The sequence below is a fragment of the Acinonyx jubatus genome, chromosome E2, assembly GCF_027475565.1.
Source record: "Acinonyx jubatus isolate Ajub_Pintada_27869175 chromosome E2, VMU_Ajub_asm_v1.0, whole genome shotgun sequence".
NCBI lineage: Eukaryota > Metazoa > Chordata > Mammalia > Carnivora > Felidae > Acinonyx > Acinonyx jubatus.
In genome coordinates, this window is record NC_069396.1 from 19,459,084 (window position 1) to 19,479,691 (window position 20,608).

Below are 20,608 nucleotides of genomic sequence, written 5' to 3' on the forward strand. Positions count from 1 at the left end.
AGTCCAGTGCTGTCCAAAAGAAATACAATGTGAGTCACCAATGTAAGCCACATAATTTAAAAGTTTCTAATAGCCACATTAAAAAGAAAAAACAAGTGAAATTAATTTTAAGAGAATATTTTGTTTAGCCCAGTGTATCCAAAATATAATTTTGACATGTCATCAATATAATAAAGTTATTATGAAATATTCTATGTTTTTTTCATAGTTAAGTCTTTGAAATCCAGTGTATATTTTACCTGTATAGCTCATCTCAATCAGACCAGCCACATTTCCATTGCTTGGTAGCCACATGTGGCTTGTGGCTGCTGCATTGGACAGCAACAGCTCTATACTTTGTCAGCATCCACCAAAGTGCACCATTTTATTCTTTCAGTGTTTGTTTATTTTTGAGAGAGAGAGAGAGCATGAGCTGAGGAGGGGCAGAGGGGGAGATAGAGGATTTGAAGCAGGTTCTGTGCTGGGAGTGGAGAGCCTGATGCGGGGCTCAAACTCATGAACCGTGAGATTATGACCTGAGCCAAAGTCGGTCGCTTAACTGACTGAGCCACGCAGGCACCCCCCGCAAAGTGCACCTTTTAAAAGAATGAATCAGTGAATGAATAAAATAAGTGAATGAAAGTACACTTGGCCTTTGAACAACATGGGTTTGAACTGCATAGGTCACTTATGTACGGATTTTTTTTGATGTAGTAGAGTACTATAAATGTAATTTCTCCTATGATTTTCTTAAAAACATTTTCTTTTCTCTAGCTCACTTTATTGTAAGATACAGTATATGATACATATGATACAGAAAATATGTGTTAACTGTTTATGTTATCGGTACTTCTGGCAACAGGCTATTAGTAGTTAAGGTCTTGAGAAGTCAAAGTTTAAAAAGTTTCAACTGTGTGGGAGGTCAACGTTGTAAAGGGTTAACTGTAAATTCTATGCCCTGTCCCTCTTTCTCCATAGTAGAGGGATAAGATTAAAGACAACTGGGCAAAATTGCTATTACAGCACTATCTCATTTCTAGAATAATTCTTATCCCTATGAAGTTGCTTAGGGCTTAGGAAGGAGATGAAAAACTATGGATTCTGACATACATGGCTGGCTGAGAATGGTTGGTTCTCCCAGTGGCCCATACCATGGAAAGACAAAGAAGTAGGATGGAGGTTTATATAAGAAGTTCCTAATTCACATCTTTAGATCAGAGTCTAGGAAAGCCAAATGATTTTGAACCTCCTATAAGAAATCTCAGAAGAGTATCAGATGGAACTAAAACCATATTATTTTACTCTTTTTTATTTTGGCTTGCCTTCCAGGATCAAGTCTGATTAAGCTGGCTTGCTTCTCTTCAAGCAGTGTTCAAAATGATATAAGGCTTCTGCCAACCTTATCATGAGACATTTTGTATTACATTCCATCTGAAGAAGGATCTGGACAAAAAATAACTGAGTTCAGAGCAGTCTGTCTCACCTTAACAAGTGGTATGTATCCTTTTCTTTAAAAGGAAGCGCTGTGAAAGTCATCCATGGCTTTTTGCTTGACATGAGGTTTCTCAGAGCTAAGTGTAACGGATTCCAGTAGCTTTTCTCAGTCTAGTCTAGCCCTACATAGAGGTGGAATATATAGGAACTTCTATTTGGTGAATTTCAGTTTTAGGGTGAAGTCATATTCTTCCACGTTAATCAGGGCATATACTCATACAAAAAATATTAAGCCACTAGGTACTATATACTGGCCTAGGAAATCCAAGGATGATTATAGAGTTCTGTTCATATATATGTATATATATTTTTTTTCAAGCAAAATTTAATTCTAATCAAACCTAAAGCAAGAAATCAGGAAGACCTCCACTTACCCCTCCAAGGACTATAAATGTTGTAGTTTCTGGTATCAGTGCCAACACAGATATGATTATCATGAATATTGCTGTTACCATTGAGTTGATAATATCCTAAAACACAGAATAGAAAGGTCAGCTCTGCATGAAGATCATCAAAAAAAAAAAAAAAAAAAAAAGAATTAGCTGCCAACAGATTTTGAAACTTCCATTTTATTAAAGAAATTTAGTGGGTTCTTTTTTTAGGAAATCAAACTGCCACTATAGGATGACACCTATATTGAATTTGGTCTATAGTGATGCCTAGTGGTTCTCTTAACCCATGATATACCAATCATTTAACTGCTTAGGCTTATTTCTTTGTTCAAGAAACCCAGTACTCATCACAAGTGCCCTCCTTAATACCCATCATCCATTTAGCCCATCCTCCACCTCCCTCCCTCCATCAACCCTTAGTTTGTTCTCTAGTTAAGAGTCTCTCTTGTGGTTTGCCTCCCTCTCTTTTTCCCCCTCTTCCCCTATGTTCATCTGTTTTGTTTCTTAAATTCCACATATGAGTGAAATCATATGGTATTTGTCTGTCTCTGACTGACTTATTTTGTCTAGCATAAAACACTCTAGCCCCATCCACATCATTGCAAATGGTAAGACTTCATTCTTTTTGATGGCTGAGTAATATTCCATTATAGATCTATATATCTATATCTATATCTACATGTATCTATATCTAATCTATCTATACACACATACCACAACTTCTTTATCCATTCATCAGTTGATAGACATTTGGGTTCTTTCCATAATTTGGCTTTTGTTGATAATGCTGCTATAAACATCAGGGTGCATGTGCCCCTTTGAATCAGTATTTTTGTATCCTTTTGATAAAATACCTAGTAGTGCAACTTCTGGGTCACTGTTTTCCAGACTGGCTATACCAGTTTACATTCCCACCAACAGTATAAGAGGGTTCCCCTTTCTCCACATCCTTGCCAACATCCATTGTTTCCTGTGTTGTTAATTTTAGCCATTCTGACAGGTGTGAAGTGGTATCTCATTGTGGTTTTGATTTGTATTTCCCTGATGATGAGTGATGTTGACCATATTTTCATGTATCTGTTAGCCATCTGGATATCTTCTTTGGAAACATGTCTATTCATGTCCTCTGCCCATTTCTTCACTGGATTATTTGTTTTTTGGGTGTTGAGTTTGGTAAGTTCTTTATAGATTTTGGATACTAACCCTTTATCTGATACGTCATTTGCAAATATCTTCTCCCATTCTGTGTGCTGCCTTTTAATTTTTTTTAATCACTTCTTTCACTGTGCTTTTTATCTTGATGAAGTCCCAATAGTTCATTTTTGCTCTTGTTTCCCTTGCCTCCAGGGACGTTTCTAGTAAGAAGTTGCTCTAGCCAAGGTCAAAGAGGTTGTTGCCTGTGTTCTCCTGTAGGATTTTGATGGTTTCCTGTCTCACATTTAGGTCTTTCATCCATTTTGAATTTATTTTTGTGTATGGTGTAAGAAAGTGGTCCAGTTTCATTCTTCTGCATGTTGTTGTCCAGTTTTCCCAATACCATTTGTTGAAGAGACTATCTTGTTTTCAGTTGAATGTTCTTTCCTGTTTTCCACATTGATCTATGTGTCTGTTTTTGTGCCAATACCATACTGTCTTGATGACTGCACTTTTATAATATAGCTTGAAATCCAGCATTGTGATGGATTTTTATTTTATTTTATTTTTTATTCTTCAGTTTTATTTTTTATTTTTCAGGATTGCTTTGGCTGTTTGGGGTCTTTTGTGATTCCATACAAATTTATGATTATTTATTCTAGCTCTCTGAAAAATGCTGGTGGTATTTTGATGGGGATTGCATTAAATGTGTAGATTGCTTTGGGTAGTATAGACGTTTTAACAATGTTTGTTCTTCCAACCCATGAGCATGGAATGCTTTTCCATTTCTTTATTTCATAAGTGTTCTATAATTTTCAGAGTACAGATCTTTTTCTTCTTTGGTTAGGTTTATTCCTAGGTATCTAATTGTTTTTGGTGCAGCTGCTAATAGGATCAATTCCTTGATTTATTTTTCTCCTGCTTCATTATTGGTTTATAGAAAGCAATAGATTTCTGCATGTTGATTTTATATGCTGCGACTTTGCTGAATATATTAGTTCTAGCAATTATTTTGGTGGAGTCATCTGGGTTTTCTACATAGAGTATTATGTCATCTGCAAATAGTGAGAGTTTGATTTCTTCCTTGCTGATTTGGATGTCTTTTATTTATTTTTGTTGTCTGATTGCTGAGACTAAGACTTCCAGTACTATGTTAAATGGTAATGGTGAGAGTGGACATCCTTGTTTTATTCCTGACTGTAAGGGAAAGGCTTTCCATTTTTCCCCATTGAGGATATTAGTTGTGACTCTTTTGTATATGGCCTTTATGATGGTGAGATATATTCCATCAGTCTCTACTTTGTTGAGGGCTTTTATCATGAATGGATAGTGTATTTTGTCAGCTTTTTCTGCATCTACTGAGTGGATCATGATTTCCATCCTTTCTTTTTATTAATGTGGTGTATCATGTTGATTGATTTGCAAATATTGAACAAGGCCAAGGATAAATCCCACTTGACCATGGTGAATAATTATTTTAATGTAAGGTTGGATTCAGTTTTCTAGTATCTTGTTGAGAATTTTTGTATCCATGTTCATCAGGGATACTGGCCTGTAATTCTCCTTTTTAATGGGGTCTTTGTCTGGCTTTGGAATCAAGGCAATTCTGGCTGTATAGAATGAATTTGGAAGTTTTCCTTCCATTTCTATTTTGTTAGAACAGTTTGAGAATAGGTATTAACTTATTTTTTATTTAAAAATTTTTAAAATGTTTATTTTTGAGAGAGAGAGAGAAGGAGAGAAAGAGAGAGAGAGGGTGGGGTGGGGAGGGGAGAGAATGAGCAGGGGAGGGGTAGAGAGAGAGGGAGACACAGAATCCAAAGCAGGCTCCAGGCTCTGAGCTGTCAGCACAGAGTCTGATGTGGGGCTTGAACCCACAAACCACGAGATCATGACCTGAGCTAAAGTTGGATGCTCAACCAACTGAGCCACCCAGGCACCCTGTATTAACTCTTTAAATGTCTGGTAGAATTCCCCTGGGAAGCCATCTGGCCCTGGACTTTTTGTTTGTTGGGAGATGTTTTTTTAAAGTTTATTTGCAGGGCAGAGGGTGGGGGTTGGGGGGAGAGAGAGAGAGAGAGAGAGAGAGAGAAATCCCAAGCACGTTCTGCACTGATAGTGCTCAAACTCAGGACTTGAACCCATGATCTGTGAGATCATGACATGAGTAGAAATCAAGATTCAGACACTTAACCAACTGAGCCACCCAAGCGCCCCATTTGTTGGAAGATTTTTGATTGCTATTTCAATTTCTTTGCTGGTTATGGGTGTGTTAAAATTTTTTATTTCTTCCTGTTTCAGTTTTGGTAGTTTGCATGTTTCTAGGAATTTATCCATTTCTTCCAGATTGCCTAGTTTGTTGGCATTTAATTTTTCATAGTATTCTAATTGTATTTCTGAGGTATTCGTTGTGATCTCTCTCCTTTCATTTGTGATTTTATTTATTTAGGTTCTTTCTCTTTTATTTTTGATATAAGTCTAACTAGGGGTTTATCAATTTTATTCTTTCAAAGAACCAACTCTTACTTTTGTTGATCATTCTACTATTGTTGTTGTTGTTGTTGTTTCTATATCGTTTATTTCTGGTCTAGTCTTTATTATTTTTCTTCTTCTGTTGGCTTTAGGCTTTATTTGCTCTTCCTTTATCTGCTCTTTTAAGTGTAAGGATGGATTGTGTACTTGAGACCTTTCTTCTTGAAGTAGACCTGTATTGCAATGTACTTCCCTCTTAGGACTGCCTTTGCTGCATCCCAAAGATTTTGGACTGTCATGTTTTCTTTTCATTTGCTTCAATATACTTTTTAAATTTCTTCTTTAATTTTCTGGCTAACCCATTAATTCTTTAGTAGGATGTTCTTTAACCTCCATGTATTTGTGGTCTTTCCAAATTTTTTCTTGTGGTTGTTTAAAGTCCTCTACTATTATTGTTATCATTATCGATGAGTTTATGTTTGTTAGTAATTGATTTATATATTTGGGTGTTCCAAGCTGGGGCATAAATATTTACAATGGTTAGATCTTTAATTAATTAATTAATTTTGAGACAGTGTGAGTGGGGGAGGGGCAGAAGGGAGACTCTCAAGCAGGCTGTGCGCTATCGATGCAGAGCATGTGTGGGGCTTGAAGTCACAAAACTGTGAGATCATGACCTGAGCTGAAATCAAGAGTCAGACGTTCAACCAACTAAGCCACCCAGGTACCCTGATTGTTAGATCTTCTTGATGGATATACCCCTTAATTATGATATAATGCTTTTCTTCATCTCTTGTTACAGTCTTTGGTTTAAAAATCGAGTTTGTCTGAAATAATTATGGTTACTCCAGCTTTCTTTTGGCATCCCTTAGCCAAAAGATATTAGCCAAATTAGATAGATGGTTCTCCATCTTCTCACTTTCAATCTGCCTATGTCTTTAGGTCTAAAATGAGTCTACATTTAGGTCTAAATGTAGGCAGCATATAGTGTTTTTTTGTTTGTTTGTTTGTTTTTTTAATCCATTCTGATAGCCTGTGTCCTTTGATTTGGAGCACTTAGTACATTTACATTCAGGGTGATTATTAAAAGATAGAGGAATTTAGTGTCATTGTGTCACCTATAAAGTTGGTGTTTCTGGTGATGTTCTGTGTTCCTTTCTAGTCTTTGTTGCTTTTGGTCTCTCCTCCCCACCCCCAAGGAGTCCCCGTTAGTATTTCTTATAGGGCTGGTTTAGTGATCATGAACTCCTTTAGTTTTTGTCTGGGAAACTCTTTATCTTTTTATTCTGAATGATTATCTTGCTGTTTAAAGTATACTTGCCTGCATGTTTTTCCCAGTCAGCACATTGACTATATCCTGCCATTCCCTTCTGGCCTGCCAAGTTTCTGTTGGACAGATCTGCCTCAAACCTGATCCATCTTCCCCTGTAGGTTGACTTTTCCCCCCTTGTTGATTTCAGGATTCTTCTGACTATGATATGCCTTGGCGATGGCCAGCTTTTGAATTTAATGGCAGTTCTCTGTTTCTTGGATTTTGATGTCTGTGCCCTTCTCCAGATTAGGGAAGTTTTCAGCCATAATTTGCCCAAATAAACCTTCAGCCCGGTTTTCTCTCTATTCATTTTCTGGGACTCCTATGAATGTTATTCTATTTTAATAAGTCATTGAGTTCCCTAAGTCTACCTTCATGATCCATTATCTTTGTTTCCCTCTTTAGCTTTACTATTTTCCATAATTTTATCTTCTGTATCACTAATTTTTTCCTCTGCTTTGTCCACCCTTGCTGTTATGACATCCATTCAGGTTTGCATCTTGGGGGTTATAGCATTTTTATTTTCGGCCTGAGTAGACTTTAGCTCTTTTATCTCTGAAGAAATGGATTCTCTAGAGTCTTCTATGCTTTTTCCAAGCCCAGCTAGAATCCTTGTAATTGTTGTTTTAAATTCTAGTTCCAACATCTTATTTATATCTGTATGATTAAATCCTTGGCCATTTTTTCTTCCTGTTCTTTTGGTGTGAATTCCTCCATCTCCAACAGGTTGTTTTTTCCATTTGTAGATGTGCAGCTTTGTTCTCTAAAACTTCTGATTGATTTCTTAGGTGTTCAAATTGATTTCTCTAGCTGTTTGGGGGAGAAGACAAGCTTAGGGTTGCCCTACTCCTCTGCCATCCTAATCTATTTCTTTTTTATTTAAATGTAGGTGGAGGGAGAACTCATCTAGTTGGGAGTAGATGATATATTGTGTGGAAGGTTTACAATAGAATGGTACACTGGGAAGCCGAAATGCTAAGAGAAAATGTGGAATAGTTTAAACTGTAAATGAAACAACTTTATAACGTTACTAAAATGCAATTAATAAGAAAAGCTACACACACTTGGCAGAAAGTGGTAATTTTCAGGAAAAAACTTTCACAGATTTGCATGAAATGGCTGGCTGATTATGCTATTATTTGATGATGTAGCTCATTCATTTATAATTTCTAGAAACAAAGCATTTGCCTTCTGAACAATGGCTTTAAAGGAAGCAACTTATATTTTGAATGGATGTATAATGTGGAAAAGAAAAATGGTCTATTCTGGATGGTTTACATCTGTTTGCAGGTAACTGTAGGCAGGAAGGTATTGTTAACATAGAAATATCAGACTTTAAACCCGTGGTAACTTAGAAACATAGTTATTAAAAAGAAAATAGGAAGAGGTTCAATGGGGACAGGGTAAGATTAGATGCACAAAAGAAGAAATAAAGTTCACATTTCCAAGAAATATTAACTGTCCTAGATTAATGCTTCTCTGTGTTGGATACTTTGCTCTGCTTCAAGGCAAGCCACACCTCTACTTCAGGTAGACAACCCTGCCTCCAGTGAGTAATTCAGGTAAGTGTATATGAATGGCCTTGGGTAAAGGTGGTATTCTAGGGAATGTAGAGAACCACAGGATAGAAAAGGATGTACCTGTCTTGAAACATCAATGATCCTTAATAGTCATTTAAAGCATTGTGTTTATAATGAAAACCAAACATCAATATACCATGGTGTAGAATGTTAATTTAATTACAAAAATGGAGATTTCACAGAAATTTTGAGCCTGCACTTGGATACCACTGCAAAGCCCTGGGCTGGTTCACTTTGTGTTTTCTGTCATTGGAACACTTAAGGTTAACAGTCAGAGAAGGCCAGCTCTACACACTGTGTCGGTTACTGCAACTTTGGGACAATGATAAACATAATAAATGTGAATGCATATGACCAAGCCCTTTCCTAAATTAGTAAAGACAGTGGTCATGAGGCAGAAGTCCTTACAAGTTACAACTGCAAGATTAATTGGAATCTTCAGCCATCTTTGTCTCCTTCACTTTTGTTACAGTAAAAGAGTTCCAGGCATCTCCTCCATCTGTGCTCTGGCTCCTATTCCCATCCACCACTCTGCAGGCACCTTATTCTATTCATTACCCTTCTTTGTCCCTGGCCAGGTTTCAACTCAGTAGCCCTGAGTTACAACTCTAGTTACAATTGTAATTATAGTTGTCTCTCTTCTCCTGCTCAATCTATTGCCTCAGCTTTACTGTCACCTCTCCACTCAAGGCACACCACTCTGGTAAAGGGGCCTCTATTAACACAGTCAGTGAATATATATATTTTTCCAGGACTTATTTTTCTTTCTTTACATGTGGTAATATTCACCACTCCTTTTTGAAATGTTTTCCTCTTTTGCCTTCTGTGACATGGGCCTCCCTTGGGTTCTCTCCTGTCTTTCTCTGGCTACTCTTCCTTTTCACCCCATATGTTCGTCTTTCCCAGTTTTACCTTCAGCTTGCTCTTCCCTCTGTGCCAGTTAGACCAGTCTCAGAGATCATTTACCATCATAAGGTGGTGACTTCCAGGTTTAACTCTTCTTTCTCCTGAGCTTCAGACCTGTTTTGAACATTTCCATCTGAATACTCCATAAGCAACTAGAACCTAGTATTTGTCTAACTAAACTCATTCCATTCGTCTCCCTGGCCCTTCCTTAAACCTATTCTTCTTCCTGTACTTCTTATCTCATTATCATCTCAAGATATTTAAGTGGCAGGTATTCTTAGGTTTTCTTATTTACCTATTCGTATCAATTCTACCCCATTAACCCCTTTCTCTCTAGCTATTGTCATGACCTTAGTCCAGGCCTTCATAATTTTCATGTCAGGGTTATAGAACCAAACTTTTAAGTGGTCTCTGAGACCTACCTCTAGTTTTGTTGCTCTTTAAGCCATTATTGATACTGCCACCAGCAATCCCCTAAATTGTAAGCTGCTCATGTCATTTTCCTACTTAAAAAACTCTAAAAGCTTCCAATGGCCTTTGGGTTAAAACACAGGGCATATAAAGCCTTGTATGCTCTGACCTCCTCCTGCCTCTCAAGCTTCCACTCTTGTCCTCTCTTCTCCACAACTCAATATCCCAGCCATTCAGAACTATGTGCAGCTGCTCGAGGTCATGCTCTTTCCCCACACTAGACCCTCATATGCTGCTTCTTCTACCAGGCAAGCAAGCCTATGATGATTTGGTCCCCTTCCCTGGTTTGGTGCCTCCACACTATCCTGGGTATACATCTATTGCAGCACCTGTTACACTGAATGGCTCATCTATCTTGCTTCTTGACTACATTGAAAATCTCACAGGTGTAAGATTTGTGTTTTATCAAAGAACCTGTTACAGAAGCTGGGATTAGCAGACACTTAACACTTGTTGAACAAATGATTCCATTAGATCAAGAGCAGAGAGGAATCTTTTCATAATGGAATAATAATCCCATAGTTGACCATGCAGCACCATTTCTTTTTTTTGAAGTAGGTTTCATGCCCAGCGCAGAGCCCAACACAGGGACTGAACACATGAACCTGAGATCAAAACCCAAGATGAAATCAAGAGTCAGACACAACTGACTGAGCCACCCAGGTGCCCCAGTATAGCACCATTTCTAAGAGATTACAATATCAGCAAAGTTTGATCCTCAGAGATTTGGAGACTAAATTTCAGTGTGGTACACATAGGACACTCTCCCTCCCAGTGTATTCTGCTCAGCTTAGAGCTCCAAGTGTATTACTGGGACATGTAATAAGCTCCAGAGAATTATAGTTTGGAGAAAAATAGTTTTATTAACCTTGGAAAGCAGAATGTGAAGAGCAACTATACCATTTTTTGAGTAAAGAGGATATGGGCCATGCTGTTCATGTCCTTGCAGAAATCTCTGGAATAATTTAGCTTAGCCCTTTCTGCTACTAAATGACATTATGTACTCTGAGGGTCAACTGATGAAGGCATTGTGATCTCTTTTCCTAGACTTCCCTCCAGTCAGGTCCAGCTCTAAAGTGTGATCAAGTACTTTGGAGAGATGCTATGAAGATCTTCTCTGTTTCCCAGCTTTCCCTTTTTGGGATCTGTTCAGCTTGTGATTAGCTTGAAACATTCATCACTGGCCTTCAAAAGTGGTTCTAGAAGGTACCACCTGAAGGCATGCTTATGGTTTGAGAATAGCTCTAAAGTCCCTCTCCTTAACTAGGGGTTATCAGCTTGGCTATCAGCATTTTGGAACCCAGGAGGATGAGACAAGTGCAGCAGAGGAAGACTTCAGTGCAGCTACCAGTCTAAAGGTGGGAAGGGCAGCAGGAGGTCTCAGAAGGGAGACCTACAGAGACAGGATATTGAGGGTAAGACTTGAAAGAGGAGAGAGAGGTAAAGACACTCTGTTTTTCCTAGAACTGGGTAACAATCCAGGGACACATTCACCTTAACTAGTATCTTCAACTTGCCTATTTTGACAGTTTCTAGAACCATTTAGGCACTACACTGGGCAGTTATTCTTAATGCTATAAGTATGGCAGGTGAAGTTCATATGCTACTAAATAAGGTTGTACAGTATAAGTTCATTATTTAGCATTAGTGTTTCCAGAATTAAGTAAGATAACATTGTGCTTTATTCAGTCTCCCAAATTATCTCAGTTTTCCATTTGGTGGTCAGAGATGTGCAAGACATGGATACTTGGGTATCTGCCTCCATCTCTCCCCCCAATTTTGAGGCCATATCAACATGTATTTAAAAGGGAGGTAGAGATTAAGAATGTGCTATAATTTTATTAACTAGGATCTTAAGTTTAAATTTCTTTAGAAGATCTACAGTTCAGTGAATTCTCCTGACAGAAGGGTCAGTCACATCTAATAGATGGAGCTCAGATTTATGCTCTGTGGTTGCACCAGGGACAATACAGAACACATTAGCAGTGGATAGAATTCCTCCTTCCTAAGCCTATCAGACATTACCTAAAGGCTTAAGAAAACCAAAGCATAGTTTATTAAGATGTCTCACTATGACAGGAAAAAAGTCTAATAAAACTGAACACTTACAAGCAAAGGCCAAAACAAACAGTCTATTAATCGATCCAGTCTCAGCATATATAAAATTATGAAAAAGAAAATAACAGCGACTTCAAATCCAGTGATGACAATGTACGGTTCGGGGGCTTGTGCAATGATAAAAAAGGCCATAGATGTCACAGTTAGTGCCTATAAGGATAAAAACAAACAGACAAACATGATTTATTCAATGATTATTGAATGCCAAGTTTAAATTGTAAAAATGATCATTTCTAAAGTAACTAAATAAATGGGTTTATGCCATATATACACACATCTAAAAGAGGAATGACCAAAATGTATGGATGCTGACTTCTTCTTCTGTTTTAGAGAACTAGGTGTCCCTCTCTGTTATTCCACTTGCACAACTAATACCATCACTTCCCGCATTTGTTCCCTTGATCTTTCTTTACTACCTATCTTCTTTTCTGAGACCTTCAATATCTTCTCATTGGTTCCTTTCTTCATCATACTATAAACATATCCAAGTTGTCCTCTCTTAAAACACACACACACACACACACACACACACACACACACACACACACACCCCTTCCATTCACCCTGCTCCCCAAAGAAACTCCTGTTTTTTACTTCTCGCTGTAATGCTTTTCAAAAAAGTCTGTATACTGACTCCTAGAATTCCTTATCATCTGCTCATCACTCCTTAACTCTTAGCAGTCTGGAATCTACTATCAAATTTAAACTTAGAATGTTACCATGAAAAATACTGGGGAGAAAATTTTAAAATAAATTGTTAAGAAAAACAATTCTCCAAAGAACCCTATGGGGGGGATTAAAAAAATGCAACAATTCTGATGCTTCACTTTTTTTTTTTACATACTTTCTCTTACCTAGATAGAATGCAATCAGAATGGATGAAAATTTTAAGTGAAAAAAACCTTGATAATTAATCTAATCCAATCATCTTATTTCCAAGTGAAGATACAGAACACAGAAATGTTAAAGTGAACTAAAAGAAAAATAAGCTGATAAGTTCCAGGGAGTCTGTCAGCATCGTGTTCTTAGGAGATGTCATGTTACAGCTCTATCCAAAGTCTCTATGTTCTTGGAAAATGGTTTTGTCAAGAGTTTTCCCTGGCTAGACTTTTATGATTAGTCTGTCAGCCAGTACCATCTACATAGTCTTTTTGACCTTAAATCTATTCAGGCTACTTATTTATGATTCTTTCAATTACCGTATTCGTATACAAACAGCCTACCTTTAAGCTTCTAAATTGGTCAGTTTGAGTATGTAGCAAATGTAACCAGTAACTAAATAAGTCATTCTTTGTAATTAACATAATTACTCTTAGCAACATGTCACCTCAAACCACTTCATTTACTCTACTGAACCGCCCCCTTGAGCTCATGGGTTATGATACGTAGGGTCACTTTTTCAGCCCTCATCCCCTTTAAACTTTCCACACCATGGAATTTGACATTGGTGTTTAATCCATTTTCTTACAAGTTCCCATGATTTCAGTTACACTGAGTTCTCCCCCGTTCCATTATTTACAGCTCTTCTATCTTTACTAACTCTTGGCCTTTGTCTCCCGTTCTCTTTTAAATATCCCACTAATATCTCAAACATTTCTTTACCACTCTATGGAAACTGCTTTTCCTCAGATCATCAGTGATATCAGAAATACTAAATTTAATGAACATTTTTTACTCCTTATGCTACTGGACCCTCATGACTTGTCATTGGTTGTCTTTTCCTGTTTTTCTACTCCTTGGGCTGGCACGTCACCTCTCCTAGTTCTTATATCTCTGCAACTATTCTCTCTTGGTGGGCTTCTCTGCCTTTACCCATTCTTTTAAAATGCTGGCATTCCTTTAGATTCTGTCTATGACCCACTCAGTGAATGTGGGTCTTTCTCCCAGGTCTGTCCTCAACATCTTACATGTAACCAGCCATCTGCAATCTCTGAGTACATGCAGGAATCTCAAATTCACCATCACCAAAATTGAACTCACCTTGCCTTTCCCTCCTGTATGCACTATCTTAATTGGTGATACCACCATCTATCTTTTTTTTTTTTAAGTTTAATTTATTTATTTTGAGAGAGAGAGAGCAAGAGAGCCAGTGAGGGAGGAGCAGAGAGAGAGGAAGAGAGAGAATCCCAAGCAGGCTCTGCACTGTGAGCACAGAGCCTGATGCAGGGCTCGATCCCATGAACTGTGAGGTCACAACCTGAGTCAAAATCAAGAGTCTGATGCCCAACCGAGCCACCCAGGCGCCCCAGATACCACCATCTATCTTATCACCCACCCTAAAATCCTAATATCAGTGTTCCTAATTACTCCTCACAACTGATCAATCATCAGGTCCTGCTGATTTGATGCCTAATGTCTTGGGAACTCACTCCCTCCTCTTCATCCCTAAACTAATGCCCTTCAATATCTTCCCTGAACTATGATGACAAAGGTAGGTATTACAGTAAAATTTCTAAAATGCAAGTGCATTTCTCAAGGGCTCCCTGTGGTCTTGAGAATAGAGCCTACCTCTCATCATGGTATTCAGTCTTAAAGGATTCAGCTCCTGTCCACTTCTCTAGCAGAGTTTCTTCACAATTTATCCACAGGATAATTCCAGTGTTTAATTCTGAAATTAAACTTCTGATCCTCTGCCTACATTTGCTTCACCTACAAGCTTTCGGTGGATGGCAACTCCATCCTTCCAGTTGCTTAGGCCAAAAACTTGGGAGTTATCTTGACTCCTCTTTTTCTTACACCTCATCTGGTTCATCAGCAAATTGTGTTGGGGCTACTTTCAAAATGTATCCCAAATATGATCATTCTTGCAGCCTGCTGTGCTACACCCTGATCTGAGCTACTATCTCATTGCCCAGATTACTGCAAGAGCTCTAACTGGTCTCCTTGGTTCTACCCTTGCCCTTGCAGCAATTCCCACCCAACCCCACCTCCCGGTCCCCCTGACCAATCTATTGTCAACATAGCAGCTGGCCTATTTTTTTTTTTTTTTTAATGTCAGCTCATGTACAACCTTACTCAAAACCTTCCTCATCTCTCACTGTGTCCCCCTACTGTGTCACTCTACTCCATCCACATTGGTTTCCTTGCTTTTTCTTGAACCTTCAGGTACATTCCTGTCACAGAGCCATGGATGTTCCTTTGCCTTAAACTCTTTTCCTCCAGATATTCTCATAGCTAACACCCTAGCCTCACTCAGCTGCTCAGTTGTCATCTCAAGAAGGCCTAACCTGATCACTCTATTACTGCAACCTGCAACCTTCCTCCCCTTACACTCCTTTCCCTGGCTTTACTTGTCTCTTGTTCCACAGCACGTACCACTTTTTAGAATACTGCATCATTTATTTATTTATTGTGTTTACCGTCTGTCTCCCCACCCTCCCACCCCAATATGTAAACTCTGTTAAGGGCTAGGGATCTTTGCTTTGTTCACTGATATCTCAGAGCCTGGAACATGGTAGGCTTTCAATAAATATTTGTTGAATGAAAAAAATAAAACAATGCTCAACTCGTTAAAATTTGCTGCACAGGGGCGCCTGGGTGGCTCAGTCGGTTGAGTGTCTGTCTGACTTTGGCTCAGGTCATGACCTTGTGGTTTGTGAGTTTGAGCCTCACATCGGGTGGCTGCTGTCAGCGCGGAGCCTGCTTCAGATCCTCTTTCCCCCACTCTCTCTGCACTTCCCCCACATGTCCTCTCTCTCTCAAAAGTAAAAACATTACACAAGTCAAAAAAAAATTTGCTGCATAAATCATGCTGGGTTTTTTTGTCTCCATGTATTTGCTCAGGTGGCTGTCCTTCAGACCCCACCCTTTGTTCCTCTAGGAAGTTTCATGATACCTCTCTTTATCTTGTCCTTGGTTATATGTCTCACTCTCTGGCCTATCCCCATCTTCTCACATAGTATGGCTCTGCTCATAGGTCTGTCTCTTTGACTACACTGAAGAAATTCCGTGAGTCAGAGACTTTTGTTTTGGTTGTCTTCGTTGTTCCAGGGCCCAAGTCAGATCTTTAGAATATAACTAAATACTCCAGATGTTTGTTGCAGGAACTGATATGTCTGAAACTAAACCGTTCTCACAAGATCTTGTTTCTCCTCCAGTGTTCCAGAGCTTCCAGTAGTGGGCATAAAACTCCAGACCCTGAGGCCACTTCTTCCCTGATTATTTACTCCTAACCCAAAGTAATCCCTCTGTTCTTCGAACTCTAAAGTAATTTCCTAAACCTCTCTTACGCGTTCTGACTTGTATTAAGTTATAGTTGTTTCTCAGAATCACAGACTTTTGGTGTGGGAGGGACCTTGTGTGCAATTTGTTCTACCCACTCACCTGAAGTGTGAATCTCCTTTACAGCATATTCGCTCATCTACGCCTGTTAGCTTTGGCTGTTCAGGAATGTACTCCCTTCCCAAGTGGTGTGGCCACTTAATTTGGGCAACTTTCCCGATAGACAATTCTCCCTCGTATTAAGTGGAACTGTTTCCCTGTAACTTCTATTTCCATCCCCTCCCTTAAAGAGAGAGGTCACCGCTTTAAAATGTAAACATTATTTTTTCCTTCTCCTTTTCTTTTCTTGAGTTCCTTCAACATATTCTCCCGTGACAGTCTCTAATGCTCTAACCAGCCAGGGCACCTTCCTCCAAATCATGGCTCATTCTCACCAGACCTCCGTTCAGAACTGAGTGCAGGGCGCTCGCCATGCCTGATGCCACGAAGCGGGCAGCCCCACTGTCCTCTGCGGGCTATAAGCACAGCTGCCTGGCCTGGTAACCTGGGTGGCTGGTGTGCAGGGCCAAGTGGAGGCCACTCGTGCAGACCTGCGCACTTTGCTTTGTGACTGTGTCCGTGAACCCCTGAAGGGCAGACAGTGCCTTCTCTCCTTCTGCCCCCGGGTGCACAGTCAACTGCCTTGCCTCTCGGCAGGCCTAGGGTGAACGACAAGGCAGGGGGGGCGCCTGGGTGGCTCAGTCCGTTGAGCCTCCCACTTCGGCTCTGAGGGCTCGAGCCCCACCTCAAGCTCTGTGCTGTTCAGAGCCTGGAGCCTGCTTCAGATTCTGTGTCTCCTTCTCTCTCTGCCCCTGTCCCACTCGCGCTGTGTCTCTGTCTCTCAAAAATAAATAAACTTAAAAAAAAAAACCTTAAAAGAAAGAGAAGGCAGGGGATTCCGCTTTGTACTTGAGAGCCATCTCCCGCTGCCCTTGAGCACGCTTCAACACCGCCCCCACCCGGTGGCCTGGCCTCACCAGCCGCAGCATTTTCACTTGGCCTTTCACGCTGAAGCAGAAGGGGCGATGCTTCTGCTTCAGCGTCTGCATCGCGCTCGCAGCCGACCCAGCAACAACGCTTCTTTCCTTCAGACCTTCTCCTCAGCGCACGGCTCCGCCAGTCCTCGCGCGGCGACCGCAACTGTCACAGCCACCGCCCGCGGCCCTTCTAGGATTCCCGCCCTCGCGCGCGCGCACGTCACCGCGGTCTGCACTCGGACGCATGCGCCCCACGGGAGCGGATTGCTCGCCTCGCTCGCCTTCTCTCTCTCTCTCTCCCTCTTACTCCCTCTCTCTCCCTCTCTCCCCGAACTGGTGGGGTTTGCCTGCTACATTTCCACTGGCCTATGGGGAACCACGCTGGCTGGTCCCTCTTAATGCCGCCCCATCCCGCACTACCAGGCACCAATGACAACTGCTCTCCAGCAGTCCATATGGGTTTTCCTGTCTGGGAGTGCTTCCGGAGGTGGGTGCGGGATGGGGGTGGAGTTCAGGAATGCCTGCTGGGCAACCCCAGACTTTGGGAATCTCAAATAACACCCCTCAGAGAGGATTTCCCTTGGTCACTCCGTCTAGAGTAGCCACCATCACTTTCTCTTCATAGCACTTATCACTAGGTGATATATTTAAGAATATAAATTGCATAAAACCAGGGGCTTGCCTGTGTCTGTTTCTCTCCTTGCAAGGTCCCCAGGGTCTGACACATAATAGATGTAGAATATGTGTAATCTAAACTAATGGCCTGGGCCTTATACCCTGTCCTTGTCCCCAGGGGATCACAGTCTGATCGTACAGCTTCATCCCAAGTCCCAAAAATGTTGCACTTAATCCTGAAGTTTGTGGAGGGCACGTTTGCCCTGTGCTAGGTCTGTGGCAGATATCACAGAAAGCACTAGATGAGGTTGTGGCTTTCGGGTAGCTGATTTAGAGACTGAGTGAAACCTCTCATAAATGACGTCCTCTTCCCTGTCCTAGAGGTGACTGCTAGCACCTTGCACTTCTGGGAGAGGTGGGAAATCCCCCCACTTAAGCACTGGAATGGGCATGCACACACAATTCTTACTGCAGCAGCTTGGGTTTCAGGGCCTGGGCCTGTTGAATTATATATACCCATCTACCTCACACCTGGGCTGAATTTTTGCTACCTGACTATGGATGGGATTTACAGGCTTCCTTCCCACCCCCAGTTGTCTGCACAGTTGGCATATTGGTTGTGCCTTTCTTTGTTAAAAGATAAACTGAGGTATATTAAAATTTTAAGAGTTTGAGCAAAAATCGATATGATTCAGGTGGCATCCAGTCTAGCAAATAGAAAGGAGCTCCGAGGAGCTGTACAAAATAAAAAACTTTTATAGGCAAAAGGAAGTGAGAACAAGGAAGCTACACAGGCAAAAAAGCGGGTTGGTTATTTTAAGGTTACTTTGCTGTAGGGGATGGCAGGGGTCTATCGGGCAGATTACATAACTAGTGTTGATCAGGCGATTCCTGATGGACTGGCTTAAGGGTTCATTTCTGGGAGAGCCCAAACTACAATTAAATCTTGGTTTGGTCAGCTAGGGCTTAGCATAAGCAACTCCCATTTTGGACCTGTTTCCTGTTTTGTTTTTTTTTTTTGTTTTTTGTTTTTTTTTTTTTAACACTTTCTTGAGGGATCTAGTACATTTACAGTCTAGACCCTGGACATGTCAAAGTTCAGAGGGAAGAGGCTGTGAAGCAAGATACATGGCTTCATCCCTTTAATGAATGCTTCTGATCATTTTAATCAAGTTACCTAAGTTTTGGAGGATCATCGTTGAGAAGAATAAATGATACCCTAAGTATGTGCCAGGTGCCTGGATAGAACACGTGCTCGATTAAGTAATCTCCAATCATTTATTAACCAACCAGTCGTTGGTATTGTTGGCCATCCGTCCCTCAAGTCTTGCCAAGTCAGGGGTCCCGTTGGCGGGAAGATGTCCTGGCTGCAAACGGCTTTGCCCACACCTTGAAGTACTTTCCGGGTGGGAGAGAGGGTGAAATACGACAGGGTCTCTTTAAGAGCCCGGCGCCAGCAGGCGCCCCGGCAGCCGGCGCGGGGATGGAGGCGGCGCGCTGCGCTGGCGCTGAGTGGCGCAGGAAGGAAACGGAGCCGCCGGATCCACCCGCCGGGCTATGCTGCCGCGGTCGCTGCGGTGCTGGGCCGCCCAGGCGCTGCGGCGCGGGGGGACTGGGAGCCCCGCCTCGGGCCCCGGGACGCGGGGGGCGCAGCGCCGGGCCTGGCCTCTGGGTAACGCCTCTTTCGGTTCCGTGTCTAGCGACCCGCGCCTTGGGTCTCAGCGGCTGCCCGTCTCACTCCCCGCCCTCTGGCCTGAACCCGAAACTACTCCAAGCCTCCGGGATTTCCTGCGGGGGCGTGGAGGGGCGAGGGCAATCGTTGGCAGCTACTCCGGACCCCAGCCGGCCGCCAGTGGGTGGCCGCCAGTGGGTGGGGCCGTGGGGCTCCGGCCCCTCTCTGTTCGGAGCTGGGGAGCCCTATAGAGAGCAGAAGGATCCGCTACCCCCGCGAGTGCGCGCTGCCCCAGTCCCCGTCCCACTCTTGGTCCTGATTCTTTTGGCCTTGGGGAAGACGGAGGCTGGCAGCTGCAGTTAACAAGTTCCCGGTGGGTGGTGGGTGGTTTAGGCTCTGAGCCTTTCTGCTGCCCCTGGGACTAGGGACTTCCTCTTTCAGAAATGGGAGTCACCATTATAGCCAAATCCTAGTGTTCTTTGGCCTTGGGTTGTTGGGTGGCGCCTGTGTGGTGGTTGGGCCAAGGTGTCAGCCCTGGGCTGAAACCCATGCCTGCTGCCCACTCTTAACCCTCGCGTCCCACTGGAGGCTACTCTGTTTGAACTTACTGGACCCATCTGTGAGGACCATAAATATGAAATATATGGAAAATGGAAAGTATGATATACTACGTGAAAAAAGCTGAGCACAGTTGGGGCCCAGAGGTGCCAACAGGATCCGGGCAGCAGCTGCACAGTGTCCATGTAGGTAGACAGCAGTGGTGGGTCTGCCTCCATCCACCCATGGAGGGACTCAGATGTCATCAGAAAACATTTTTAGGCCAGGGAGTAAGTGTAAACATGACTTTTTTGTGGTGGTTTTGAAAACTAGGACAAAGAAGAGTGAATTACTTAAAGCTGACTTTAAAAATTGATTTCCTTTCTTTTATAGATAAAGATAGAGAAAATGAAAAAGAGAAAAAATCAGTGGTAAGTCCCTCTTTTATGTGCACTCCTCAGTGTAGGATTATATACAGAGAGAGAGTGGGAGGATTGTATATGCACAGGGAGAGAGAGAGGAGAGAGAAGAGGTGAGTGAAGAAATATGTGCACATAGTAAAAAACAAAAATATAAGAGGATCTCCAGGGATGAGGAAGTCTGTCTTCACCCCTGGGCCTCAGACCCCCTTCCCAGAGGCCACCTCTTACGAGGTTCCATATCAAGAGTCTGCGCAGGTAGGAGCATAC

At 41.6% G+C, this 20,608-nt stretch overlaps 2 protein-coding genes across 11 annotated transcripts in view; one reads left to right on the plus strand and one right to left on the minus strand.

Annotated features, from left to right (window-relative positions):
* The window catches only part of LOC106971209 (chemokine-like factor), a 46,865-nt gene extending 29,540 nt beyond the window's left edge, over window positions 1–17,325 (minus strand). For 2 of the 6 annotated variants that reach the window (XR_008293689.1, XM_053210720.1), the window contains exons 1-3: window positions 17,096–17,320; window positions 11,850–12,008; window positions 1,848–1,943 (exon numbers count right to left, since the gene is read on the minus strand). Coding sequence is in view for 5 of the 6 variants with exons in the window: in XM_053210720.1 (XP_053066695.1) it covers window positions 1,848–1,943; window positions 11,850–12,008; window positions 17,096–17,167 (327 nt within the window). In the remaining variant the exon portion in view is untranslated. Of the gene's footprint in view, window positions 1–753; window positions 1,596–1,847; window positions 1,944–11,849; window positions 12,009–17,095 lie in introns of those variants that run through there. The other 4 variants (XM_015068020.3, XM_053210718.1, XM_015067996.3 and 1 more) reach the window with 4 other exon arrangements.
* Window positions 17,326–17,420: 95 nt separating this feature from the next.
* TK2 (thymidine kinase 2) overlaps window positions 17,421–20,608 on the plus strand; it is a 34,043-nt gene continuing 30,855 nt past the window's right edge. Inside the window, exons 1-2 of one of the 5 annotated variants that reach the window (XM_015067978.3) lie at window positions 17,421–17,582; window positions 20,313–20,350. In XM_015067978.3, coding sequence (XP_014923464.1) covers window positions 17,525–17,582; window positions 20,313–20,350 — 96 coding nt within the window. In that variant the 5' untranslated portion in view covers window positions 17,421–17,524. Of the gene's footprint in view, window positions 17,583–18,826; window positions 19,383–20,312; window positions 20,351–20,608 lie in introns of those variants that run through there. The other 4 variants (XM_015067961.3, XM_027075910.2, XM_027075911.2 and 1 more) reach the window with 4 other exon arrangements.